Consider the following 22,134-nt stretch of genomic DNA (forward strand, 5'->3'; position numbering starts at 1 on the left):
TGGAATCAATACTGTGTATTGGCTCCAAGGCAGTAGAGTGGTGAGGGCTAGGCAATGGGGGTCAAATGACTTGCCCAGAGTCACCCAGCTAGGAAGTGTCTGAGGCCAGATTTGTACCTAGGACCTCCCATCTCTAGGTCTGGCTCTCAATCCACTGTGCCACCCAGCTGCCCCCAAGAGTATGTTTTTAAAAACAAACAAACCTGCAGCTAGCCAGGCCTAGAGACAGGAGGTCCTAGGTTCAAATCTGTGTCACCCTGGGCAAGTCACTTATCCTCCATTGCTTAACCCTCATTGCTCTTCTGTTTTGAAACCAATACATGGGATTAATTCAAAGAAGGAAGCTAAGGGTTTTAAAACAGACAAACAACCTATAACCAAAAAAGACAATGAAAGCAAATAACTAGACTCAGAGATACAACCAGGAACTATAGTCAAAACCCCATTTTCTCTAAACAGACTGGATTAGTGGGGAAAGAAGAGAGAAGGCCTGGAGCAGCATAGGGGGTGATCTCCTCTGTAAGCTCAAATTCTTTTTTGCAAGTAATCTTAAACTTCTACCCATCTTTGGAGGCACTGGGGCTCTCCTGGACCATACATAGAAGAGATGAAGGTGGGATTCAGATCTGGATGAAGATATGGCCCCAGAAAACCATAGTGAGGGAAGACATCAAAGGGGCAAAGGTTCCCAAGAGAGCTTATATTTAGGATCACAGATTTAAAGCTGCAAAGGACCTCAGAGATTGTCTAGGCAGCTCTGTCATTTTAAGGAGAAACAGGACCAGGGAGGTTAAAAGTACACAGGTAGTCAACATCAAAGGTAGAATTTGAACCTCAGACCTTTTACACCAGAGTCAGGGCTCTGTACACTGTCTCAGGCTGCACTACTGAACAAGAGCAATTTCTTGGCTGGGCAGACTCAGAAGTTGTTGCCAACCTAATATGTGGGAAACAGATTATCTACCTGACTGTCTAGCCATGTACATGTACATTCACACACATGTATATATATGTATATACATATAATAATTAAATATGTTAGACTATGTATTAACATAGTTGTTTGAAATGAGTCCACCAAATAATTCTGTTTAGCTTCTTGAACAAGACTTTTTTCCCAGTCATTTCCATGTCTTCATGACCCCATTTGGGGTTTTCTTGGCAAAGATACTGGAGTGGTTTGCCATTTCCTTCTCCAGCTCATTTTATAGAGGAGGAAACAGAGGGAAGCAAGGATAGGTGACTTGCCCAGGGTCACACAGCTAGTTAGTGTCCTAAGCTGGTTTTGAACTCAGGAAGAGGAGTCTTTCTGACTTTGGGCTCAACATTCTGCCCCCTGTACCCAGACTTTCTTTTAGTCTTTGCTTATAAGGGAGAGATACAGAACAGCCTGAAAAGTCCAAATACCACAAAAAGTTTCTTCTCTGATGGAAGAAGACAAAAATCTTTGTTACCTTGGGGAATCAAAATCAAATGAAGGAAGGTAGTGCAAGGAGGGCAGAGACAAATGAATGTATAGAATGTTGGGAGACTAACAAATGTCTACAAATACACTGCAATTAATGGTTGTATTCAGGTCTAAACACTGGGGCTTGGCAGCCCGTGAACCCATTGAGCTAGTCAGAGCAAAAGGTAAAGTGTTCATGGATTATTGAGGACAGGCTACTCAAGTCCTGCATGGAGGCAGCAAGCCTTCCCATAATCCTTCAGGACGGAAAAGCTTAAAGTGCCCATTGCTCCTTTCAGAAATCCCAAGATGCTAGAACATAACGATAGAATCATAGGCTTGAGATTTAGTTGGCCTACACTCCTGAAAGGATAGCATAGGGGACGTTGACTTGACCTGGTGGGGTTCCTCGGTCGAGTCCTTCCTCGAGGAAGCAGAAGGTCAGTGTGAAGATACAGGAAATTGTTAAGGGATAGGGCTCTAGGATAAGAGGCTAGAGGTGTTTTCTTTTCCCCTCAGGTGGTCAAGATCCTTGGGTCTGGAGCATCTACCCAGCCTTTGGTAGACAAAGTTCTGGGGTCCGTGTCTTGGGCTCATTAGTTCTGTCCCTCATACCAATGTTTCCTGTTCTTTCCTATAGAGATACTGAAAGTGAGGGACCACAGAACAGACCCTTGAGGGCCCATTGAATCCAGAAGAGCTGACCAGGTAGAGAAAGACTGATCTGGAGATGTTCTAGCATTAAGCAGGCAACAGAATTCCTCTGCCATCTGTTGGGATAACTGCTGCTACAGCCATATCCTGGCAGCCAGTGACTGAAATCCCTGAGAATGGGGCTGCCTCCACTCTTCAGCCTGAGCTAAGAGGCTTCCATAGATACTATCTTCAATCCTGGAATTAAGAATTCCTCCTCTTTGCCCTCTTCCCTTTGGGGGAATTCATACACCCTAAAATGCTAGATAAATAATCATAACTAGCAGTTACGTAGCTCTTTAAAGTTTGCAAAGCACCTTTCCTATGTTATGACATTCACTCCTCAAGACACTTTCAGATAGCTGCTTTTGTTCTCTATTTTGCAGAAGGGGAAATTGAGACTGAGTAAGGTTAAGTGATTTGTTTAATGCCACAAGAGTAGTAAATGTCTGAGGTAAAATCTGAGCTTGTTCCTCCAGAATCCAGGTTCTGAATTATGCCACCTCGCTGGGTCAGCTGTTGTTGTAGCTGTTGTCATTATAGTTAGTGGTGGGAGCAGCTAGAAGGTGCAATGAATTGAGAGCCGGGATTAGGGACGAGAAGTCCTGGGTTCAAGTTTGGATTCAAATACTTCCTAGCTATGTGATGTTGGGCAAGACACTAAATCCCCATTGCCTAGTGCTTACTCCTCTTCATTGGTATATATATATGAGGGAAGCAGCTAGATGACTCAATGAGCAGAGAGCCAGATCTGGAGATGAGAGAACCTTGGTTCTTTCTTGGTTCAAATCTGGCCTCAGGCACTTCTTAGCTGTGTGACCCTGGGAAAGTCACTTAACCCCCATTGCTTAACCCTTACCTCTCTTCTGCCTTGAAACCAATACACAGTATTGAATCTAAGATGGAAAGTAAAGGTTTAAAAAATTGGAAGGTGTTTTCCCACAGAAACTTAATTCCCTTCACCAATGAAATCCCAGGCCCAGTCCAAAACAAGGATCACAAAAAGTCTACTGTCACTCTGAGGCTAAAGAATTTTTTGTGGTTCTCTATTGCTTGTAGGAAAGAATGGACACTCCTTTGTCCTTCAAAGTTTTTCAGATTCTAGTTCTCATCTGCCTTTCTAGGACGTGTACATCATTCTCCTTTGTACACTCTACTTTTCAGCCAATTTGACTTACATGATGTTCCCTCTACCTAATACTCTATATTCTATCTCTGTGTCTTCTCTTTCCTCATCTCTGTTTCCTTCAGGCTGAATTAAAGTGCTGCTGCTGCCTATACAAGACTTAGTGCCTTCCCCATGCCTGAAATAGTTTGTATAACTGTTGTAATATTATTTATTTTTTAAATTTTAAACATTATTTTATTTGGTCATTTCCAAACATTATTCACTGGAAACAAAAATCATTTTCTTTTTCTCCCCACCTCCCCTCCCCCCCGCCTTTCCCTCTCCCATAGCTGACGCACAATTCCACTGGTTATCACATGTGTTCTTGACTCGAACCCATTTCCCTGTTGTTGGTATTTGCATTAGAGTGTTCATTTAGAGTCTCTCCTCAGTCATATCCCCTCAACCCCTGTAGTCAAGCAGTTGCTTTTCATCAGTGTTTTTACTCCCACAGTTTATCCTCTGCTTGTGGATAGTATTTTTTTAGATCCCTGCAGATTGTTCAGAGACATTGCATTGACACTAATGGAGAAGTCCAATCAAAACAACTCTGAGGCATCACCTCACACCTAGCAGATTGGCTAACATGACAGCTATGGAAAGTAATGAATGCTGGAGGGGATGTGGCAAAGTGGGGACATTAATTCATTGCTGGTGGAGTTGTGAATTGACCCAACCATTCTGGAGGGCAATTTGGAACTATGCCCAAAGGGTGATAAAAGACTGTCTGCCCTTTGATCCAGCCATAGCACTGCTGGGTTTGTACCAAGAGATAATAAGGAAAAAGACTTGTACAAGAATATTCATAGCTGCGCTCTTTGTGGTGGCCAAAAATTGGAAAATGAGGGGATGCCCTTCAATTGGGGAATGGCTGAACAAATTGTGGTACATGTTGGTGATGGAATACTATTGTGCTCAAGGGAATAATAAAGTGGAGGAATTCCATGGAGACTGGAACAACCTCCAGGAAGTGATGCAGAGCGAAAGGAGCAGAACCAGGAGAACATTGCACACAGAGACTGATACACTGTGGTACAATCGAAGGTGTTGTATTTATTAATCTAGTGTTCCTCTTTAATTGAATATAAGCTATTTGAATGCAGGATGGTTCAGTGGATAGAACTCTTGATCTGGAGACAGGAAGATCTATGTTCAATCCAGTGTCAGACACTTACTAGTTGTATGACCTTGAGAAAGTCATTTCACTTCTATTTGCCTTATTTCCTCAACTTTAAAATGGCAATGATAATAGCACCTACTTTCCAGGGTTGGGGTGATGACAGAATGAATAATATCTGTAAAGTGCCTTGTGAATTTTAAAGGGCTATGTAAATGCTAGCTACTATCACCAATTATTATTATTGTTTTTATCTTTGCATTCTCAGTACCACCTGGCATGCAGCAGGTGCTTAAGAAATGCATATTGAATTAGGGGATGTCCCTTAGAGTCTCATGAGTCTTCTATTTGCCTATGACTTTCTAGCTCACTAAAAACCAAACCATGGCTTCAATTGAGGTGTTCCAATGAATGCTTCAGCAAGAAATCAATGGAGGCTGTAGGACATCTGCCATTATGGGTTTCATCTGGGCCATTACTCATGTTCACCAGACATCTCATGGCTCTTCTTGATGAGCTGGATCATTAGCTCCTGGTTCTAGCCATACTGTTCTCTCTTCTACTTCCCTACTACCAACTCTGCTGCCCCTTGGACCATAGACCCTCTTTCTCATTTGCTGCCTCTGGCTTTTCAGGTGCTGGGAGACTAGTGGTTGACTTCAGCCCTAATGGTGGTAGACAAAATGGCTGCTTGATTCTATGCTTGGTATGTACTGGGGGAGGGAGTGCCCTAGATCTGTGGTATAGTGTGCCCTGCTCAGATGCCATTCCCTCCATGAAGTCTTTCATTCTACTCCCAGATCAAACAGAATCTGTCCTTCCTCTAACATGACCCCCGTGGCTTCCCCTCAGCACTTATTTTGATTGCTCATTTCATTTTATACTGTGGTTATTTATGGGTCTATCTTTTCTACCTAACTAGACTTTATGTTCTATGAAGAATTTAGGCTAGATTTAAACTTAAGGAAAGACGTCCTCATAATTAAGGATAAGAACTATAACTATATCTCTGTCTCTCCATATCAACTTTCATAGGACCTGGATTTATATGATAGGCACTGAATAAATTGTTGATTTGAATCAAATTGTCTGAAGAAGTTTGGGGAGCCAAGTTTGGGGATCAGAAGTTTAAAACCGGAAAAGACCTTAGTAACCATTTAGTCTAATTCCCTCATTTCATAGATGTGAAAATGGAGATTCAGTAACATGAAGCGACTTTGCCTAGTAAGTGAAAGACCTAGAATTTGAACCCAGCTCTGATTACTCCAATCATTCACTCATTCATTCATCAACAAGTAATTATTACATAGGGGGCAGTTAGGTGGCTCAGTGGCTCAGCCTGGAGATGGGAGGTCCTGGGTTGAAGTCTGGCTTCAGATACTTCCTAGCTGTGCGACACTGGGCAAGTCACTTAACCTCCATTGTCTAGCTTTACCTCTCTTTTTGCCTTGGAACCAATACAGAGCATTGATTTTTTAAATGGAAAGTAAGGGTTTTAAAAACACTTTTATTTATTTTAAAATTTTTATCTTTATTCCAATAAATTTACACATAAGTTTTCCAAAGTTACATGATTCATGTTGTCTCCCTCCCCTCTTTCTTCCCCATTCCTGGAGTTAACAAGCAGTTCCACTGGATTATACATGTATTGTCACTCAAAACCCATTTCCATATTACTTATTTCTATAAGTGAACAATCTTGTAAAACCAAAACCCCCTTATCATGTACTCAAATAAACAAGTGATAAATCATATGCTTTCATCTGCATTTCTACTCCATCTGCATTTCTACTCCATCTGCAGTTCTTTCTCTAGATGTGGATAGCATTATTTCTCATTAGTCCCTCAGAATTGTCTTGGATCATTTCATTGCTGTTAGTAGCAAAGTCAATTACATTTGATCATCCCACGATATTTTAGTTACTCTGTATAATGTTCTGGTTCTGCTTATTTTATTCTGCATCAGTTCACGTCAGTCTTTCTAGCTTTTTCTGAAATCATCCAGTTCATCATTCCTTATAGCACAATAGTATTCCAGCACCATAATATACCACAATTTGCTCATCCATTCCCCAATTGAGGGACATCCTTTTAGTTACCAATTCTTTGTCACCACAAAAAGAGCAGCTATAAATATTTTTGTACATGTAGGTTTTTTCCTCTTTTTAAAAAAAACTCTTTAAGATACAGACCTAGTAGTGGTATTGCTAAGAGTTATTTTTTTTTAAGTATGTACTGTGAATTTTAAAACTAATCCACCCTACTCATACCATACTTTAGAAGATCTGATTTAGCTATTTCCTGATGAGCAACAATGGAGGTACTTGGTTTAACAGAATCAAGTCTTGGGAACTCTACATTTCTCCACCCTACTTAGTTTAACAAGGTCAGGAATATCTGCACCCACACTCAAGGATTAAGTATCAGAGAAAATGGCCTTCAACAGACATGTGCAGAAATAGCAGACAGACTTCTGGGCTGTCCTAAGTTGAGCTAAGCCATCATTGGTACAGACGAGATGCAGGAAAGTGATGTAAAACTGTCTATATAAGGCATGTCACTTCCTCTTTTCGCCCTCTTTTCTCGGAGAGGCGTCTCTGGCTGGCAGCAGGCTAAACATTCCTACATCTTGGTGTGGTGGCAGCTATTTGTCTGGGTTTTGGCGGTGAGTTTTCCCTTGAGATAATTCAGGTTCAGGCATCTTGGCTGAGCCCTCTTAGAGTTCAGGCTGATTTCTTCCTCTTTTACACTCCAAACCCTTACTTTCTAGATCCCCTAATCTTCCTACCCAGTACAAGCCAGGCAGGAGAAAATCCTACACCCTTTCCTTCTCCCTTCTTAATTTCTTTCCACTATATTAATTAAATCACCATAAAATTTCAGACTGACTTGGGAATTTTTATTTTATTATTTGGTATATACATGGTGACCAATAATTAATATAATTTAGGTCACAACGCTAAAATTATCCTTTTCAGTACTACATACTAAGCATTATACAAGATGTTAGAGGTACAAAATTTCTAGTGAACATAGTAAAAACAGTTATACCTGCCCAAAAGGATATTACATCCACCCTGTCAAGGAAAACAAGTACATATATTTTAAAATGCAAAATATATATACAGTAAACACCTACTATCAGTTTGGGGGGGACTCACAGTTGGTTTCAGGCAAGAAATAGCACCTAACAGACTGGTAAAGAAAGGCAGAGATTCTAAGGGGTGGAGATGAGGATTGAGTGTATTTCAGGCCTGGAGGGAGTGGGGAATAACTTGAGCAAAGACATGAAGATAAGGATGGAATGTCATATATAGGGAATAGTAATTAGGTTGAGAAGCTAGGTGAACAGTGGATAGAGTCAGGAAAACCTGAGTTCAAAATTCAATCTCAGACCCTCAAGAAAACCTCAAATGGTGTCAAGAAAAGTCAAATGTGATAGAAAAATGACTAAAGAAACAACAAATTAGTCTGGTTTGACTGGAAGATTGAGTACACAAAGAGGAGCCTGGAAAGGTAGGTTGGAGCCAGACAGTGAAAGGCTCTTGGTATCCTAGGAAAAGTTTGCATTTTATCTTGGAGGCAAGGGGGAGTCATTGGAACTTTGTGTGCAAGGAAGTGACAAGATAAGACCCATGCTTTAGGAATATTGCTTGAGTAGCTGTGTGGATGATCCTTGGAGGGGGAAGAGATTTAAGTCAGGTACGTAAATTAGGAGACTATTGCAATAATCTAGCTGGAAGGTGATGAAAACCTGTCCAGGGTGGAGACCTGTGAGTAGAGAAGAGGGAACAGATGTGAGAGATGTGAATATAAACTCAATAAGACTTGGCAACTGATGGGATGTGGGGGATGAAGGAGAATGAAGGGTTGTGGATGACTCAATCTGAGTGATTGGAAGAATGAGGATGCCTGTGGTTAAAATAGGGTTATTAGGAAAAAGAATATAATCAGTTCTTCTCTGAACATGTTGAGTTTGAAGTGCTTATGGGACATCTAATGGAAAATACCCATCAGGTAGTGGGTAACTCTGACCTTCTTTGGGAGACCCTTCTTGGTCTGTTGCTACCAGTGTCTTCTTTCTGGAACATGGATGAAAACAATTTATTACAGTAATTGTGAAGGTAATGTTGTGAAGGTGATAGAAATAGGCACTATGGAGCGCTTAGAGCTTGGTTAGACATTGAAGATGCCAAGTTAATCCACTGCATTCTGGGATATTGCCAGTCATCCTGACTTTTGTCTTGCCACTTGACTTGCATGATTTTGGAAGAGAGAGTGAGGTTGATGGCCGTGCAACTCTGCCTTGCCCTAAATCCAATTTACTCTAAAGTCAAGGCATCTCCCCATGATGTCATTGCTCCTCTTAAAAAACTAGTGTTCAGGAGAGAAACTAGGACTAGAAAAAGAAATCTGGGAGTCATCTACATAGGGATAAGAGTTGAACTCAGGAGCTGTACTCTCACTGAGAGATATAGAGGACAAAGTAAGAGGTCTTAACTTTTTTGGTGTCATGTACCCTTTGGGAGTGTGGTGAAGCCTTTGGACTCCTTTTGAGAAGAATTATTCCTTAAAAACCTTTACCTTCTGTCTTAGTGTTGCTTCTAAGATAGGAGAGTCACAAGGGTCAGGCAACTGGGGTTAAATAATTTGCCCGGAATCACATAGCTAGGAAGCATCTCAGCCAGATTTTAACCCAGGGCCTTCTAACTCCATGCTGGGTAATCTGTCCACTGTGCTATCTGGCTATCTTGAGAAAAATGCTTTTAAAAAACTTTCATTCATAATTAAAAATGAAAAATTTCAGTGCGAGGTCATGAAAATTAAGATGTAATATCTTTCATCCAAGTTCATTTATCCCCTGAAATATATCCATGAACCCTGAAAAGAGATCAAAAGAGGGCCCAAATCCCAGACTTCATACTACTCTTTTTTCTCATGGCTAGAACTCCTGAGCAGCATTCTGGGTGAATCTTTAAATTAAAACAACAACTTAAAGTTTAAAGTCATCCATTTATTCAAGACCTATTCAAGACCTGCCTGGTTCTGTTCTGCTTCTGGAAAAGAAACATTCCTGAAAAGCAGCTGTGAAGACTGAGAAAAGCTGGCAGTCCTGGGATGGAAAGGGGCAAAGCAACAGAAGTTAGCATTCTGTACCATTCTTCTACTTGTACTCATGTGCCCTTGGCAATGGATTGTGTAAGGGCAGTATGACAAGGTCCTTAGCTGAAGTCCTATGAAGACTTCCTCTTGGGGCAACTGAATGGCTCACTGGAGAGAGCCAGACCAGGAGATGGTGGTCCTGGGTTCAGATCTGGCCTCAGATATCTCCTAACTGTTGTGACCCTGGGCAAGTCACTTAATACTTTTTGCCTCGGTTTCCTCATTTATAAAATGAGCTGGAGAAGGAAATAGTAAACCATTCCAGTATCTTTGCCCAATGGGGTCATGAAGAGTCAAACAATTGAAATGATTGAACAAGTGGGTGGGATGTATTCCTGTCCTGGCACTTGGTTGAATAATAGTTCAAACATTCTAAGGATATTTAAATAATTTAAGTTTAAATAATCAAACAAAAGTTAAAATGATCAGATAATGGATTCGATGTTGGAAGATGTCCCTCTTGATCCTGGCTCTGCTATTTGCAAGATTACGTGGGTACAAGCATGAGAACAACACAGAATGCTAACCTCTGCTGCTTCCTACCTTTTTATCCCAGGCTTGCCAGAACTGGGCCAAACCCAGCTCCCCTCAGGCTTTACAGCTGCTTTTAATATGCCTGGCATATAATAAGAGTTTAATAAGTGCTTATTGATACATTGATATTAAACCTGCATCCCATCAAACCTCTTTTCATACTTTTTGTCTGTACCAATAACATGGCAGTTGTGGGAAGAGCAATGTATTTGAGTGGAAAATGCTTGAGAATCAGGAAAAATGAGGGTTTAAAAAAAAAAAGCTCTTGCCTTCTGTCTTACTATCAATTCTAAGACAGAAGAGAGGGAAGGACTAGACAATCAGGGTTAAGTGACTTGCCTAGCGTCACACAATGAGGAAGTTTCTGAGGACAAATTTGAACTCAGGTCCTTCCAATTCTAGGCCTAGCACTCTAACCACTGTACTACCTAGCTGCTTTGAAAAGTGAGTTTTAATGCTACCTCCATCATGTATTAGTTGTGTGATCTTGGACAAGCCCTTCAACCTATTTGGTCCTCAGTTTATTTATTTGTAGGGGGTTGATCAGTCTCCAACACGTTTCCCTTCTTCTAAATGAGGTGATTCTTGATTCTCAGAGGGAGAAAAGAAGAGAGAATATGGGGGACAGTCAGTTTAATGATGGAGGTGATGGAGGATTGTGTATGAGGAGTATTGAGAAGGTACCGTAGATTATATATCATATACCTCTTCTTATCTTCCAGAGCATCATGGTGCCAGGCATATGACACCTTACACGTGGTGGTAAAAACACTGGCTGCAGTGTTCCAGGATCCAGGTTTGAGTCCTGGCTCTGCCATATATGGGGCAGGGAGGTAGCACAGTGGATGGAGTGCCAGGTCTGGTGTCATCTTCTTGAGTTTAAATCTGGCCTCAGACGCTTACTAGCTGTGTGACTCTGAGCAAGCCACTTAACCCTGTTTGCCTTAGTTTCCTCATCTGTAAACTGAAAGAAATGGCAAACGAATCTAGTGTCTTTGCCAAGAAAAGTCCAAATAAGGCCACAGAGTTGGACACGACCAAACAACAAGAAATTGGTCATGAATTATTTGACCCTGGGTAAGTCATTTAACTACTTTAAACTCAGTTTTTTTACCTTAAAAATGGGTAATAGCAGTAACAGGTATACTCATGTTTTGCTGTAAAGGAAGCATTTTAAAAACAGGAGAATGTGAAGCAAATGTAGACTGTTATTAGGCTGGTTACATAAAGGCAGGGGTGTTGAACTGCTTGCCCTTCTAAGTTTCCCAAACCAAAGGTCTGCAGTAGTGCAGGTCTCTTAGAACTGCCTACACAGCACAGTTCCTGAGCCAACCGGAGCTTGCCAGTTCAGCTCAGCATCTTCCTTTGGAGAGGGTAGCTTGGACCAGGCAGTACTTTCCACCTCACTGCCCTCCTCCCCCATTTCTCTATTTTGACAGGTGTGTCTAAGGGCTGTGGGCAGCCAGAATCATCAGGCTCAGCACAAACTGGGGGCCGGATAAAGGGGGTGAGGCACTGTACTCAAGGACTTAGAGGGTTTTTCTTTAGCTCTCTTCCATACATGGATAGTGGAGGGATAATGAGGCAGGAACTGAACTGGAGAAGATTGGGATAGTAAAGACAATTTTTAAATGGTGTTCAGGAATAATTCCAGAAGCAATATTCCTTCCCCCACCCTCCAGAACTGCCAGTCCCATTTTTCCAGGGTGTAGATTTGTAGTCCAGCAAAAAGATCGCCATATTTGAAGTCAGAGACCTGGATTCAAATCCTGACTCTGCTACCTGTTTTACCTTAGGCAAGTCACTGAATCTTTTGAGCCTCAGTTTCCTCCAGAAAATGAGAGGGTTGGAGCCAAATGATTTCTAAATCCCTTTCAGCTTGAAACCTGAAATCCCAAATTCCAGAAACCATCTCAGCATTTGATAACCCATAGGATCATAAATTTAGATCTAGAAGGATCTTTGAGGTCATCAAGTCCAACCCCCTCATTTTGCAGAAGAGGAAACAGGTTGACATACCCAAGGTCACAGCCAGTAAGTGTCTGAAGCAGAATTTGAACACAAGTCTTCCTGATTCCAAACAATCCCCTGTACCACCTAGCTTTCTGAGAAGGATTTTATTCTTGACCCAATGTCTGATTTGAATTACTATGTACTGGCTAACCTTCTCCCAGTTGGTGTAGAGATGACATTACCTTTGGCAAAGTGATAAAAATCTAGGAGAGGAGTTGAAGTGACATGTGGGAAAACAGAACAGAATAACTTCCCTGCTCTCTCCATGATAGCCAAATCTATCTGCTGGACAAGGAGATAACATGGGGAATGAATTCAATTCAACAAATATTTATTTCCCACCTTCCCTGTCCAAGTGTTGAACACTTGGGGAGGTAGAAGGCTGCGTAGGATATGCTCTCATGTGGCTGGTGATTCTCTGGGGGCAGAGAAGGCTTTTGGCAGACCAAAGAAACTCTGAAACTTCATCTGACTCTGCTCCGATGGGGCTTATGATTCTACATGGTTGGGATGTATTCCTGCCCTGGCACTTGGCTGAAGAATAATTCAAATAATCAAATAAAAGTTCAAATAACCAAATAAAAGTTCAAGTGATCAGATAATAGATTTGAGGTAGGAGAATGTTCCTCCTAAATTCTGGCTTTGCTATTTGCAATGCGTGTGACCCTGAGCTAGCCCTCAGTTTCCTCCCATATAAAATGAGAGGGTTGGACCAGATGACTTCCCAATTCTAAATCTATGATCATTGTATAATGGAGATTGCTTGAGGGCTGAGACTGTTTTGGTTTTCTCTTTATAGTTCCAGCACCTGGCACAGGGCCTGACATGGACTAAGAGCTTATTGAATAATTGTTGAGTTGAGTCAGACTATGAGGATCATTGCAACAGCAGGGTCATGGGAATCAACTTAGAGGTTACATCATAGGAAAGGACCTGGACTGTGAAGGGTTTTGGGGTGGGTGGGTGGATGGTGTCAGAGTTTACCACTGAAGTGCATTTTCCCTTCCTTTTCTCCTCTGACTCTTGATCCTTCGAGCCTCAATTCAAGTCCAACCTTCTTTATGAAGCCTCCTTTGACTGCACCAGCTTGCTGTCTTTTCTCCTTTCTATGATCAGAGAAATTGTGTTGCAGTGAAATCAGCACTGGGTTTTTTCTTCAAACCCTTACCTTCTGTCTTACAATCAATATTGTGTATTGGTTCCAAGGCAGAAGAGTGGCAAAGGCTAAGCAATGGAGGTTAAGTGACTTGACCAGGGTCATACAACTGGAAAGTGTCTGAGGTCATTTTTGAACCCAGGACCTTTCAATCCACTGAACTATCTAGCTGCTTTCTAGTTTTGGATTTGAAGAGACTCAATTCAAATCCTGGCTCTTCTACTTATTTACCTATAGGAACACCTCATTTTTATTGTTCTTTGCAAATATTGCTTTTCTTTTTTTTTTTTAATTGAAGGTTTGTGGCAACTTTGCACCAAGTAAGTCTATCTGTATTATTTCCCCAACAGCACGTGCTCACATCATGTCTCTGTGTTACAATTTGGTAATTCTGGCATTTAAAACTTTTCATTATTTTCATTATTATTATTATTATATCTGTTATGGTGATCTGTGATCTTACTATGATGATCAATTTGGGGTAGCACATACTGTGCCTAGAGAAGATGAACTTAATTGAGAAATGTTATATGTATTCTTGCTGTTCCCTCATCTCCCTCCCTCTCCTCTGGCCTCTCTTTTGCCCGAGACACAATAATATTGAAGAATATTAAGCAAATTTAGTTGATAAAGCCATGGCAGGGTTTGAGAGGACTGACTCCAATTCTGCAAGAAGTTCTACTGTGGGGAAAATGTTATCCAACAGCATGACATGCTACAGAGAAATCTTTCATAAAAGGAAGTCAATCAATGTGGCAAACTTTATTGTCATCTAATTAAGAAATTACCATGGCCGCCCCAATCTTCGGCACCCACCACCTTGATCTCTCAGCAGCCATCGACACCAAGGCAAGACCCTCCACCAGCAGAGACTACAACTCATTGAAAGCTCAGAAGATGGTTAGCATTTTTTAGCAATAAAGTATTTTTTAATGAAGGTATGTACATTTCTAGACATAATACTATTGTAGATTTAATAGACTACAGTATAATTAAACATAACTTTTATATGCATTGAGAAATCAAAAACTTTGTGTGATGTGCTTTATTGTAATAGTCGCTTTATTGTAGTAGTCTGGGACTGACCCCACAATATCTCTGAGGTATGCCTACATATGACCATGGACAGGTCACTTAGCCTTTCTGGATGAGTTTCCTCATCTGTAAAATGGAGAAGTTGGACAGGCTACAGGATACCATCTAAAATTTTCTAGTTCTAAATTTCTAATCCTCTGGAAATGATTGCCTATACCACTCAATTGGAGCTTAGCCCATCTTTTAAATAACATGAGATAACGTAGGTAAAGCACTTTGCAAAACTTAAAAGTGCTATATAAATGTGGTCTATTATTGTTATTGTTTCCCTTTTATCTTTGGGCATCTTTTTATTTGTATATTCTCCCCTGCTTCTTCTCTTGCTACTCCCCACTCCCCAGGAGCCATAAAGGCCTCCCAGCCAGGGACTGGATCCTCTTCTTCTTTATATCTTCTCAGTCCCTTAGTCAAGCACAATGTTGTCCATAAAGGAAGTACTCAGTAATAATTGTTGATTGACTGCTAGAACTGTGTAAACAGAAATAGAGACTCAATATGGGATGGACATATCTTGGAGTGATTCCTTCATGTTCTATCAGAGGAGTACCCCTCTGGAAAAGAGGTCTAGACATGGAGATTCCATAAGGGATGAATGTATCTTGGAATGATTTCTTCCATGTTCTATCATATCAGCACCTTCCTGGAAAAGAGGTCCAGACAGGAAGATTCTACATGGAGAGGATATAGCTGGGGATGGTTCCTCTGTGTTCCACCAGAGCAGTACCTTCCTGGAAGAGAAGTCTAGACATGGAGACTATGTAGGGTGGACACAACTGTGGATGATTCTTCTATATTTCACCAAAACAGCACCTCCCTGGAAGAACAGTCCGGAAGTCCATCTCCCTCAGGTAAGTATCTCTTTATTGATCCAGTAATACTATATTTTGTGATATAGGTCAATATGAGGGTTACACAGTAGCAATGGAGAAAGATGCAAACCAGTTGCATATCAGTCAGAACAAAGACGATGAAATGACGATGCTACTTCAGGCTCCTGCAAGTAGTATAAGGGCTCTTTTCCGGATTAACCAATATGGAGGCAAAGACCCTACCCTGCTCTTCCCTAAAGTCTGGGGCTGAGACTCTGCAGAAATGTGAGGATAGGCAGTGTCTGTGGTCCCCACAGCCCAGAGAGGGCCATAACTTTGAGCATCTTGAGCCTTTTATAAGGACTTTATTGATACTTCTCTCCAGGAGTGCCTATTGTAAGCTAAGGGTGGTGGAAGGGAGGGAGATAGTTGGTATCTCATCGGGAAACGAGAGGATCATACACTGTACTCACTTGAGGGCCCTGCCCTGGATCTTGAGGTGATGAGCCCTGCCCACCACTAGTATGATCTTGTCCCTCATCCCTGCATTGGCTGGAGGCAATTTTTAGTCTTGGATTAGAGAACAGAATGGCATTACTTGTGGGACCATGAGATACGTGGACAGGAGGAACAGCTGTTCAATGTGTGCTTGGGCCAGATGGACCTAGTGCAGTGTAGGCAGGGCTCTGGTTAGCAGGGGGCACCTGCTGCTGCCAGGACATCCCCTTGTCAAAGCAATGAGCTCTTGTTCAGGGAACAGAGAAGGCCAGCCTCCTAGGAGGGAAGTAATAGGTGTGCATGTGTATGTACTGGAAGAAGGGGGGTGGGGAATCTCTCTGAATGGAGAACTATCTTCCCGAAGCATTCAAATAAGAGCATGTTTAACCAGGACCCTCATCTTCAGTTTGTTGTTTCCCCATCATCCAAACATCATTTCCAATCCATTTCCCCATCTATTTTCACCAATCTACATTAAACCGCTTTCTAGGGCTAGAAGTTACAGAGCAGTGCTGGTCTGTGTTAGTGAAGGGGGTTGCCTTACCAGGAGTTTCCTATGCTAATCAAATTACAGTTCCAGACCCAAACCCAAACTTTAGGGTCTACTTCTAATTGCTTCATTTTCTCTCTAAAGTGAAGATGCCCTTTCCTTCCATATCAGTTCCCATTGGGCTGCCACATCTCCAATAAGGAGTGAGGAGGCTTTCAGTCGAAACCAGAGATAGGGTCCTGAGGATGGCCTGGCCAACAACTTTTTACTCCAATTGAGAAAAGCTCTCTCTGAAGTTCTCCCTCTATAAGTCACTTCAAATATGGTACAATTCAAACCAAGAGGCTTTTTTTTTTTGATGGCCAAATAGACCTACTCCATAAAGTTCTCCACAAGCAGGGAATTCCTTTCTGCCTCCTCCAAACTTGGCACACCCAGTACACAGATGGCCCTAGACATATTAGATATGCTGGGAGAATAGGAGAGAATATTTGACATACCAGTGATGATTCTGGTTCAACCCCCTCTCATGGGCAGTCACTACTATATTTATGCATTGACTCCCACACAGTGATTTGCTCAATTCCCACCTACATGGGCACTCCCAGACCCATCTGCTCCTCCTCATGACTTGTACTTTCACCCTCTCAAAGCTACTCCAGTTAGAGAAAGGCTTTATGGGAAAGAAGAATATTAAGAAGAGAGTTGCTACTTCTTCATCATCAATCTTCATGGTGATCACCACCACAATCATGACCACCACCACTACCACCATTGTCCTCATTACCATCATCATCATCCCCATTGCCATTAGTGGGATCACTAAGCATTAAAAAGTTTAGTCCCATTAATTGAGTAGTGGGGACTTCTTTATCTGGCAGCAGCCTTTGGGGGCAACAATGTGTAGGATTTGAAGATCCCCTCTGGTTCTAGTCAAAGTAGCAAGCAGGAAGTCCTTTGAAAGCTGGAAATGGACAGGGTCAGATCCAGGAGGAATTCCAATGGAGATGAAGGAAGCACAGTTGTCTTTGAGGAGATGCTTCTTCCTTGACAGGGCCCTGGGCTGCTTGGGGGCAGTCTCTTTCCCTAGACTTTTTGTGTGGCAGCATTTCTAGGAAGTGGACTCTATTCAGTAGGGGCTCTGGTTTCCAGGAAGCCCTGGAGGCCCAGGGAGACCCTGGGGACCTTGTATGCCAGGGTCACCCTTTGGACCTGTAGGCCCAACCTGGCCTGGTGCCCCTGTTTTCCCAGCAATCCCTGGCTTGCCCTGGGGTCCTGGAGGACCTGGAGAACCTGGGGGTCCTTCTGGCCCCTGGGGTCCCATATCACCCTTGGGACCTGGCTGTCCTTTTAGTCCTGATGATCCAAAGCTGCCTTTAGATCCCTTAAGGCCTGGGAAACCTTTGAAGCCAATGGGTCCCCTTTCACCTGCTGGCCCTGCTTTACCAGGCTGACCTTGAGGGCCCTGAGGACCAGGGGGGCCCATAGTGCCATTGTCTCCTTTGGGACCCCTGCTCCCATAAGGTCCTTTTACCCCCATGTCGCCTTTGAGTCCTCTTGGTCCTGGAGGTCCAGGGATGCCTAGGAATGGAAGAAAAATGGGAGGTCAAAATATTATAATTTGCTTAATATTGGAAAGTATGTAGAATGAGACATCTAGAAGAGAGTTTGGAGATCATCTAGTCCAACTATTTCATTTTACAGATGAGGAAATTGAGTCCCAGAATGGGAAGGGTTCACTATATCTCACTAACACCAGACCCAACCATTCCATCATCTCCATCAACTCCAACCATCATCCTGCCATGTTATTCCATTGCTTCTACCACTGACATTGCTGGCTATTATGCTCTTCCCCTCTGATCTGGACCTCTATTTCTAGTTCCCGGTCTGGGTCTGTTCCCACCTGATTGGTGAAGGTTCACCTTATGGTCTCAGTTTTACACCTAACCATTCTACACTACATTTTAACCATTATTTTCTGTCTCACTTTTTGTCAATATGAAGTATCAATAGTAGCAGCAAGGACTAGGCAACTGGCATTAAGTCACTTGCCCAGTGTCACGCTGCTACTAAGAATCTGTGGCTGGATTTGAATTTAGGAAGATGAGTCTTCCTGACTCCAAGTCCTGTAGTCCAGCCACTGCACTATCTACTTGCCTTTGACACTTTATGTAGATTATCTCATTCAAAATTCACAACAACACTGTGAGGTCAGTGCTGTTATTATTTCCATTTTGTAGATGAAGGAACTGTTGAGGGAGATAAATGGACTCGTCTAGGATCATAGAGCTAGAAAAGATCGGAGGAAGGATTTTCACTTGGGTCTTTCTGATACTTTTACCTCTCTATCATTGGGTTCCAGGAGTCACTTTGGTATTCTATGACTGACATCTTGTTTGCATCTCTCCCCAAAAGGCAGCTGGTCTAACCATATTGCTTTCTGTAAAGGTTCAGAGTAGCGATGATTACTTTTCTTTTACAGACCATCCTTGAGGTCAGCTACATCTCACCCTTTTCTGAACACACCTAACAGCAGAGGACAAATTATTCCTCTGAACTGTAGAACAAAAGAGGGAGTAAGGGGTCTCTCTGTGACCCCCGAGGATGACACAAAAATAAAGAGGGAGAGAGCCGCACTGGGAAGACCTGTTCATTATTTATAGAGGAGCCTTTTCTCATTGCCATCTAAGAATGGAGATCAAAGGATTTAGGGACTGAGGACAACATTTAAGGTCTCTTATTGTACCTGGACAGTATTATTGTTTTAAAAGGAAAACATGCAGCATTACAAAGTAAAAAACAATAGTTATAGAATATTACAATCACAGAACCTGGGTTCAAATCCTGACTGATATTTATTACTGCCACATTGATCTTGGGAAAATCACATTTCCTTTATGGGCCTCTGTTTTTTATAAAGTGAAGGAGTTGGACTACCTGGCTTCTCAGGTATCTTCCAGTTTTAAATTCATGATTCTTAAGCAATCTCACGATCTAGCTGAGTGGTGTCCAACTCAATAGAAACTTGGGCCACTAAAACATACATAAAGATTCCTGAAGGCTGCATAGTGATTTAGAAAATCACATATTAACATTCTCTGTTTTATTTTATTAAATATTTCCTAATTACATTTTAATCTGGTCCTGCCACTCTGGAGTGTTGTGGGTGAGCTGGAGGTGTGTTTGACACCTTTAAACTATTCCAATTGTTCTTCAAAAGTCGAGAATGAAACATAGACAAGTTAGTGACTTGCCCAGGGTCACCAACTATTTAATCCAATCCAGGGGAGGAAATTTATATCTCTACCCCTGAATTATTCTCCTATATTAGATATTTCCTTTGAAATATATAATATACCTATATAATAATATAGACTATACTTGTATATTATAGGTGTATATACATATATAACATACACACTAATATATAATGTATGTACATATGAGTGATTTGCAAATTCATATATGTATATACTAAAATGTAATATATATACATAATATATGTGCATGCATATGTGTGAATCTCTCGCTCTCTCTCTCTCTCTATATATATATATACACATATATATATCTTAATTTATTAGTCGGGGCAGCTGGGTGGTACAGTGGATACAGCAATATCTAGGCCCAGAGTCAGTAAGACTCATCTTCCAACATTCAAATATGACCCAGATACTCACTAGCTGTGTGAGCCTGAGCAAGGAAATCAAGATGGAAAAGGAACTGCAAACCGTTCCAGTATCTTTGTCAAGAAAACCCCAAATGGGGTCACAAAGAGTCAGATACAACCAAAAAACAACTCAGCAACAACAACATTTATTAGTTACTCATGTGCATTCCAGGTCCTCTGACTCCAAAATCTAGAACTCTTTGAGGGCGTCAGGTCTCCTTGGAGCCTTCCCTGCCCATCCCAATGATCAATGGAACCTTCCTTCCTTTTAACTCCCTTAGAATTCATTTCCTTGCTGACTCTCCTGGCCCATAGCCTAGCTCTCCTTGTAGCATCACAAATAAATAAATATGTATTTAAACCCTTACCTTCCGTCTCATAATCACTACTGTGTATTGGCCCCAAGGCAGAAGAGCTTTGGTAAGGGCTAAGCAGTTGGAGTTAAGTGACTTGCTTGGGGTCATACATCTAGGGAATATCCGTGGTTAGTTTTGAACCATCTCTAGGACTGTCTCTCAATTCATTCAGCCATCTAGGTTGGCTCGGGGATTTTTTAGAAAGTTGGACCTGTTGTTTTACTGATTGATGGGGGGTGTCCAGGGAGGAACCTCTCTCTACCAATGCACACTCAAGTAGCAAGTGTTTATTAAACTATTAAAATGAAAATTGATACCTGTTGGGCACTTGCTAAGTACTGGGGATACAAGAGAGGCAAAGGACAGTCCCTGTCCTCAAGTAGCTTACAATCTAATGGGGAAACCAACAGGATGACACATAGGCACAAATAAGCTATGGACAGGATAACTATGAAATAATTAAGACAGGGAAGACCCTAGAATTAAGAAAGGTTTTCTATGGAAAGTGGTATTTTAGTTAAGACTTCAAGGAAGCCAGGGTTGTCCATAGATAGAGACGAGGAGGGAGAACCTGTCAAGCATGGGGGACAACTGGAGAAAATGCCCAGAGAGTCTTGTTTGTTGAACACGCTGGGCTGAAGAGAACAGGGGTGTATGGTGTGAGGAGACTGGCCCACTAGCCCTTCTCATGTATGCTTATAACAGAAATCATGGAAGGTTGGAGCTAGAAGAAGCCTTGGAGATTCTAGTCAATATTCCTCATTTTACCTCCCAGAGAGATGATTTATGATGTTGTGCGGGTTGTTTAGTTATTTTTCAGTTCTGTCTGACTTTTCATGACCCCATTTAGGGTTTTCTTGGCAGAGATACTGGGGTGGTTTTTGCCATTTCCTTCTCTGGTTCATTTTCCAGATGAGGAAACTGAGGCAAACAGGGTGGAGTGACTTTCCCAGGGTCACACAGCTAATAAATATCTGAGGCCAGATTTGAACTCAGATGATGAATCTTCCTGACTTCAGGCCTGACACTCTAGCCACTGTGCCACCCAGCTGCCTCAGATTCCATATAGAGGGATGATCAAAATAAGGATTCACATCCAAGTCCTTTTGAATGTTGACTGAGACCTCTGAGGCCATGGGGAAGGGACTCCTGAGAACTCTGTATAATTTGGAGCTTGCTGAGAATGAACTATAAGCCAGCATATTCTCCACCAGTGCTCTTCCCACCCAACCCCCCAACTTTTCTGATTTTTGGATTCTTGCAGCACTCTGTCTAGCCCCAACCTTTGTCCTCCCTCCAGCTCCCCTCCTCAGCTTGCACCCCCAATCCCCTCTCTTGGAATGAACCTTCCTAAGTGCAACAGAGAGGCCATAAGTGTTGCTCTATTATGGGCTAAACCAGGAATCAGAGCCCAGACTCTACCCCACTAGAGCCAACCCAAACCTTCCGGCCCCAGTTTCTTACCACCTCCATCCCTGGCTTTCCCTGCTCAGCTTCTCCCCCTCCACTAGAAGATGCTGTCATGTACTGACTCACTCAGATAGACCAGTAACAGAGAATAGAATTCCATCTGCTCCTCAGCTGTCTATAGGAGAGAGGGTGATGGTGGGGCTTTTGAAATGCCAACAGCCCAAGAAGCTTTGCCCTGGCCCATTTTCCACCCCCCTCCCAGTGGGATGGCAGCAAAAACAACAGAAGCTCCCTGAAGTACGGCTGAAGGGCCAGGGCTCTGGAGCTGGCTGTGCTCAGATTTGCCAAAGCAGAAGGCGTCATTTTGGGGCTGGAGCTCGAGCCTCGAGAGGTATGGTGGAAGTGGCACTGGCATTAGGAGTCAGAAGGACTCCTGGGTCTCAGTTGTCATTCTGTCCCCAACTAGTGCATCTACCTCCAGGTGTGGGGCTCTGTTTCCCATCCATAACATG

The 22,134-nt window shown here is 42.2% G+C and overlaps 1 protein-coding gene across 3 annotated transcripts in view; it reads right to left on the minus strand.

The window, feature by feature from the left end:
• Positions 1 to 15,230: 15,230 nt before the first annotated feature.
• SCARA3 (scavenger receptor class A member 3) overlaps positions 15,231 to 22,134 on the minus strand; it is a 63,979-nt gene continuing 57,075 nt past the window's right edge. For all 3 annotated transcript variants that reach the window (XM_007475910.3, XM_007475914.3, XM_007475912.3), the window contains one exon: positions 15,231 to 17,764. In XM_007475910.3, the coding sequence (XP_007475972.1) occupies positions 17,313 to 17,764 (452 nt within the window). In that variant the 3' untranslated portion in view covers positions 15,231 to 17,312. The remainder of the gene's footprint in view (positions 17,765 to 22,134) is intronic.

Source organism: Monodelphis domestica, chromosome 1 (genome assembly GCF_027887165.1).
Source record: "Monodelphis domestica isolate mMonDom1 chromosome 1, mMonDom1.pri, whole genome shotgun sequence".
Taxonomy (NCBI): domain Eukaryota; kingdom Metazoa; phylum Chordata; class Mammalia; order Didelphimorphia; family Didelphidae; genus Monodelphis; species Monodelphis domestica.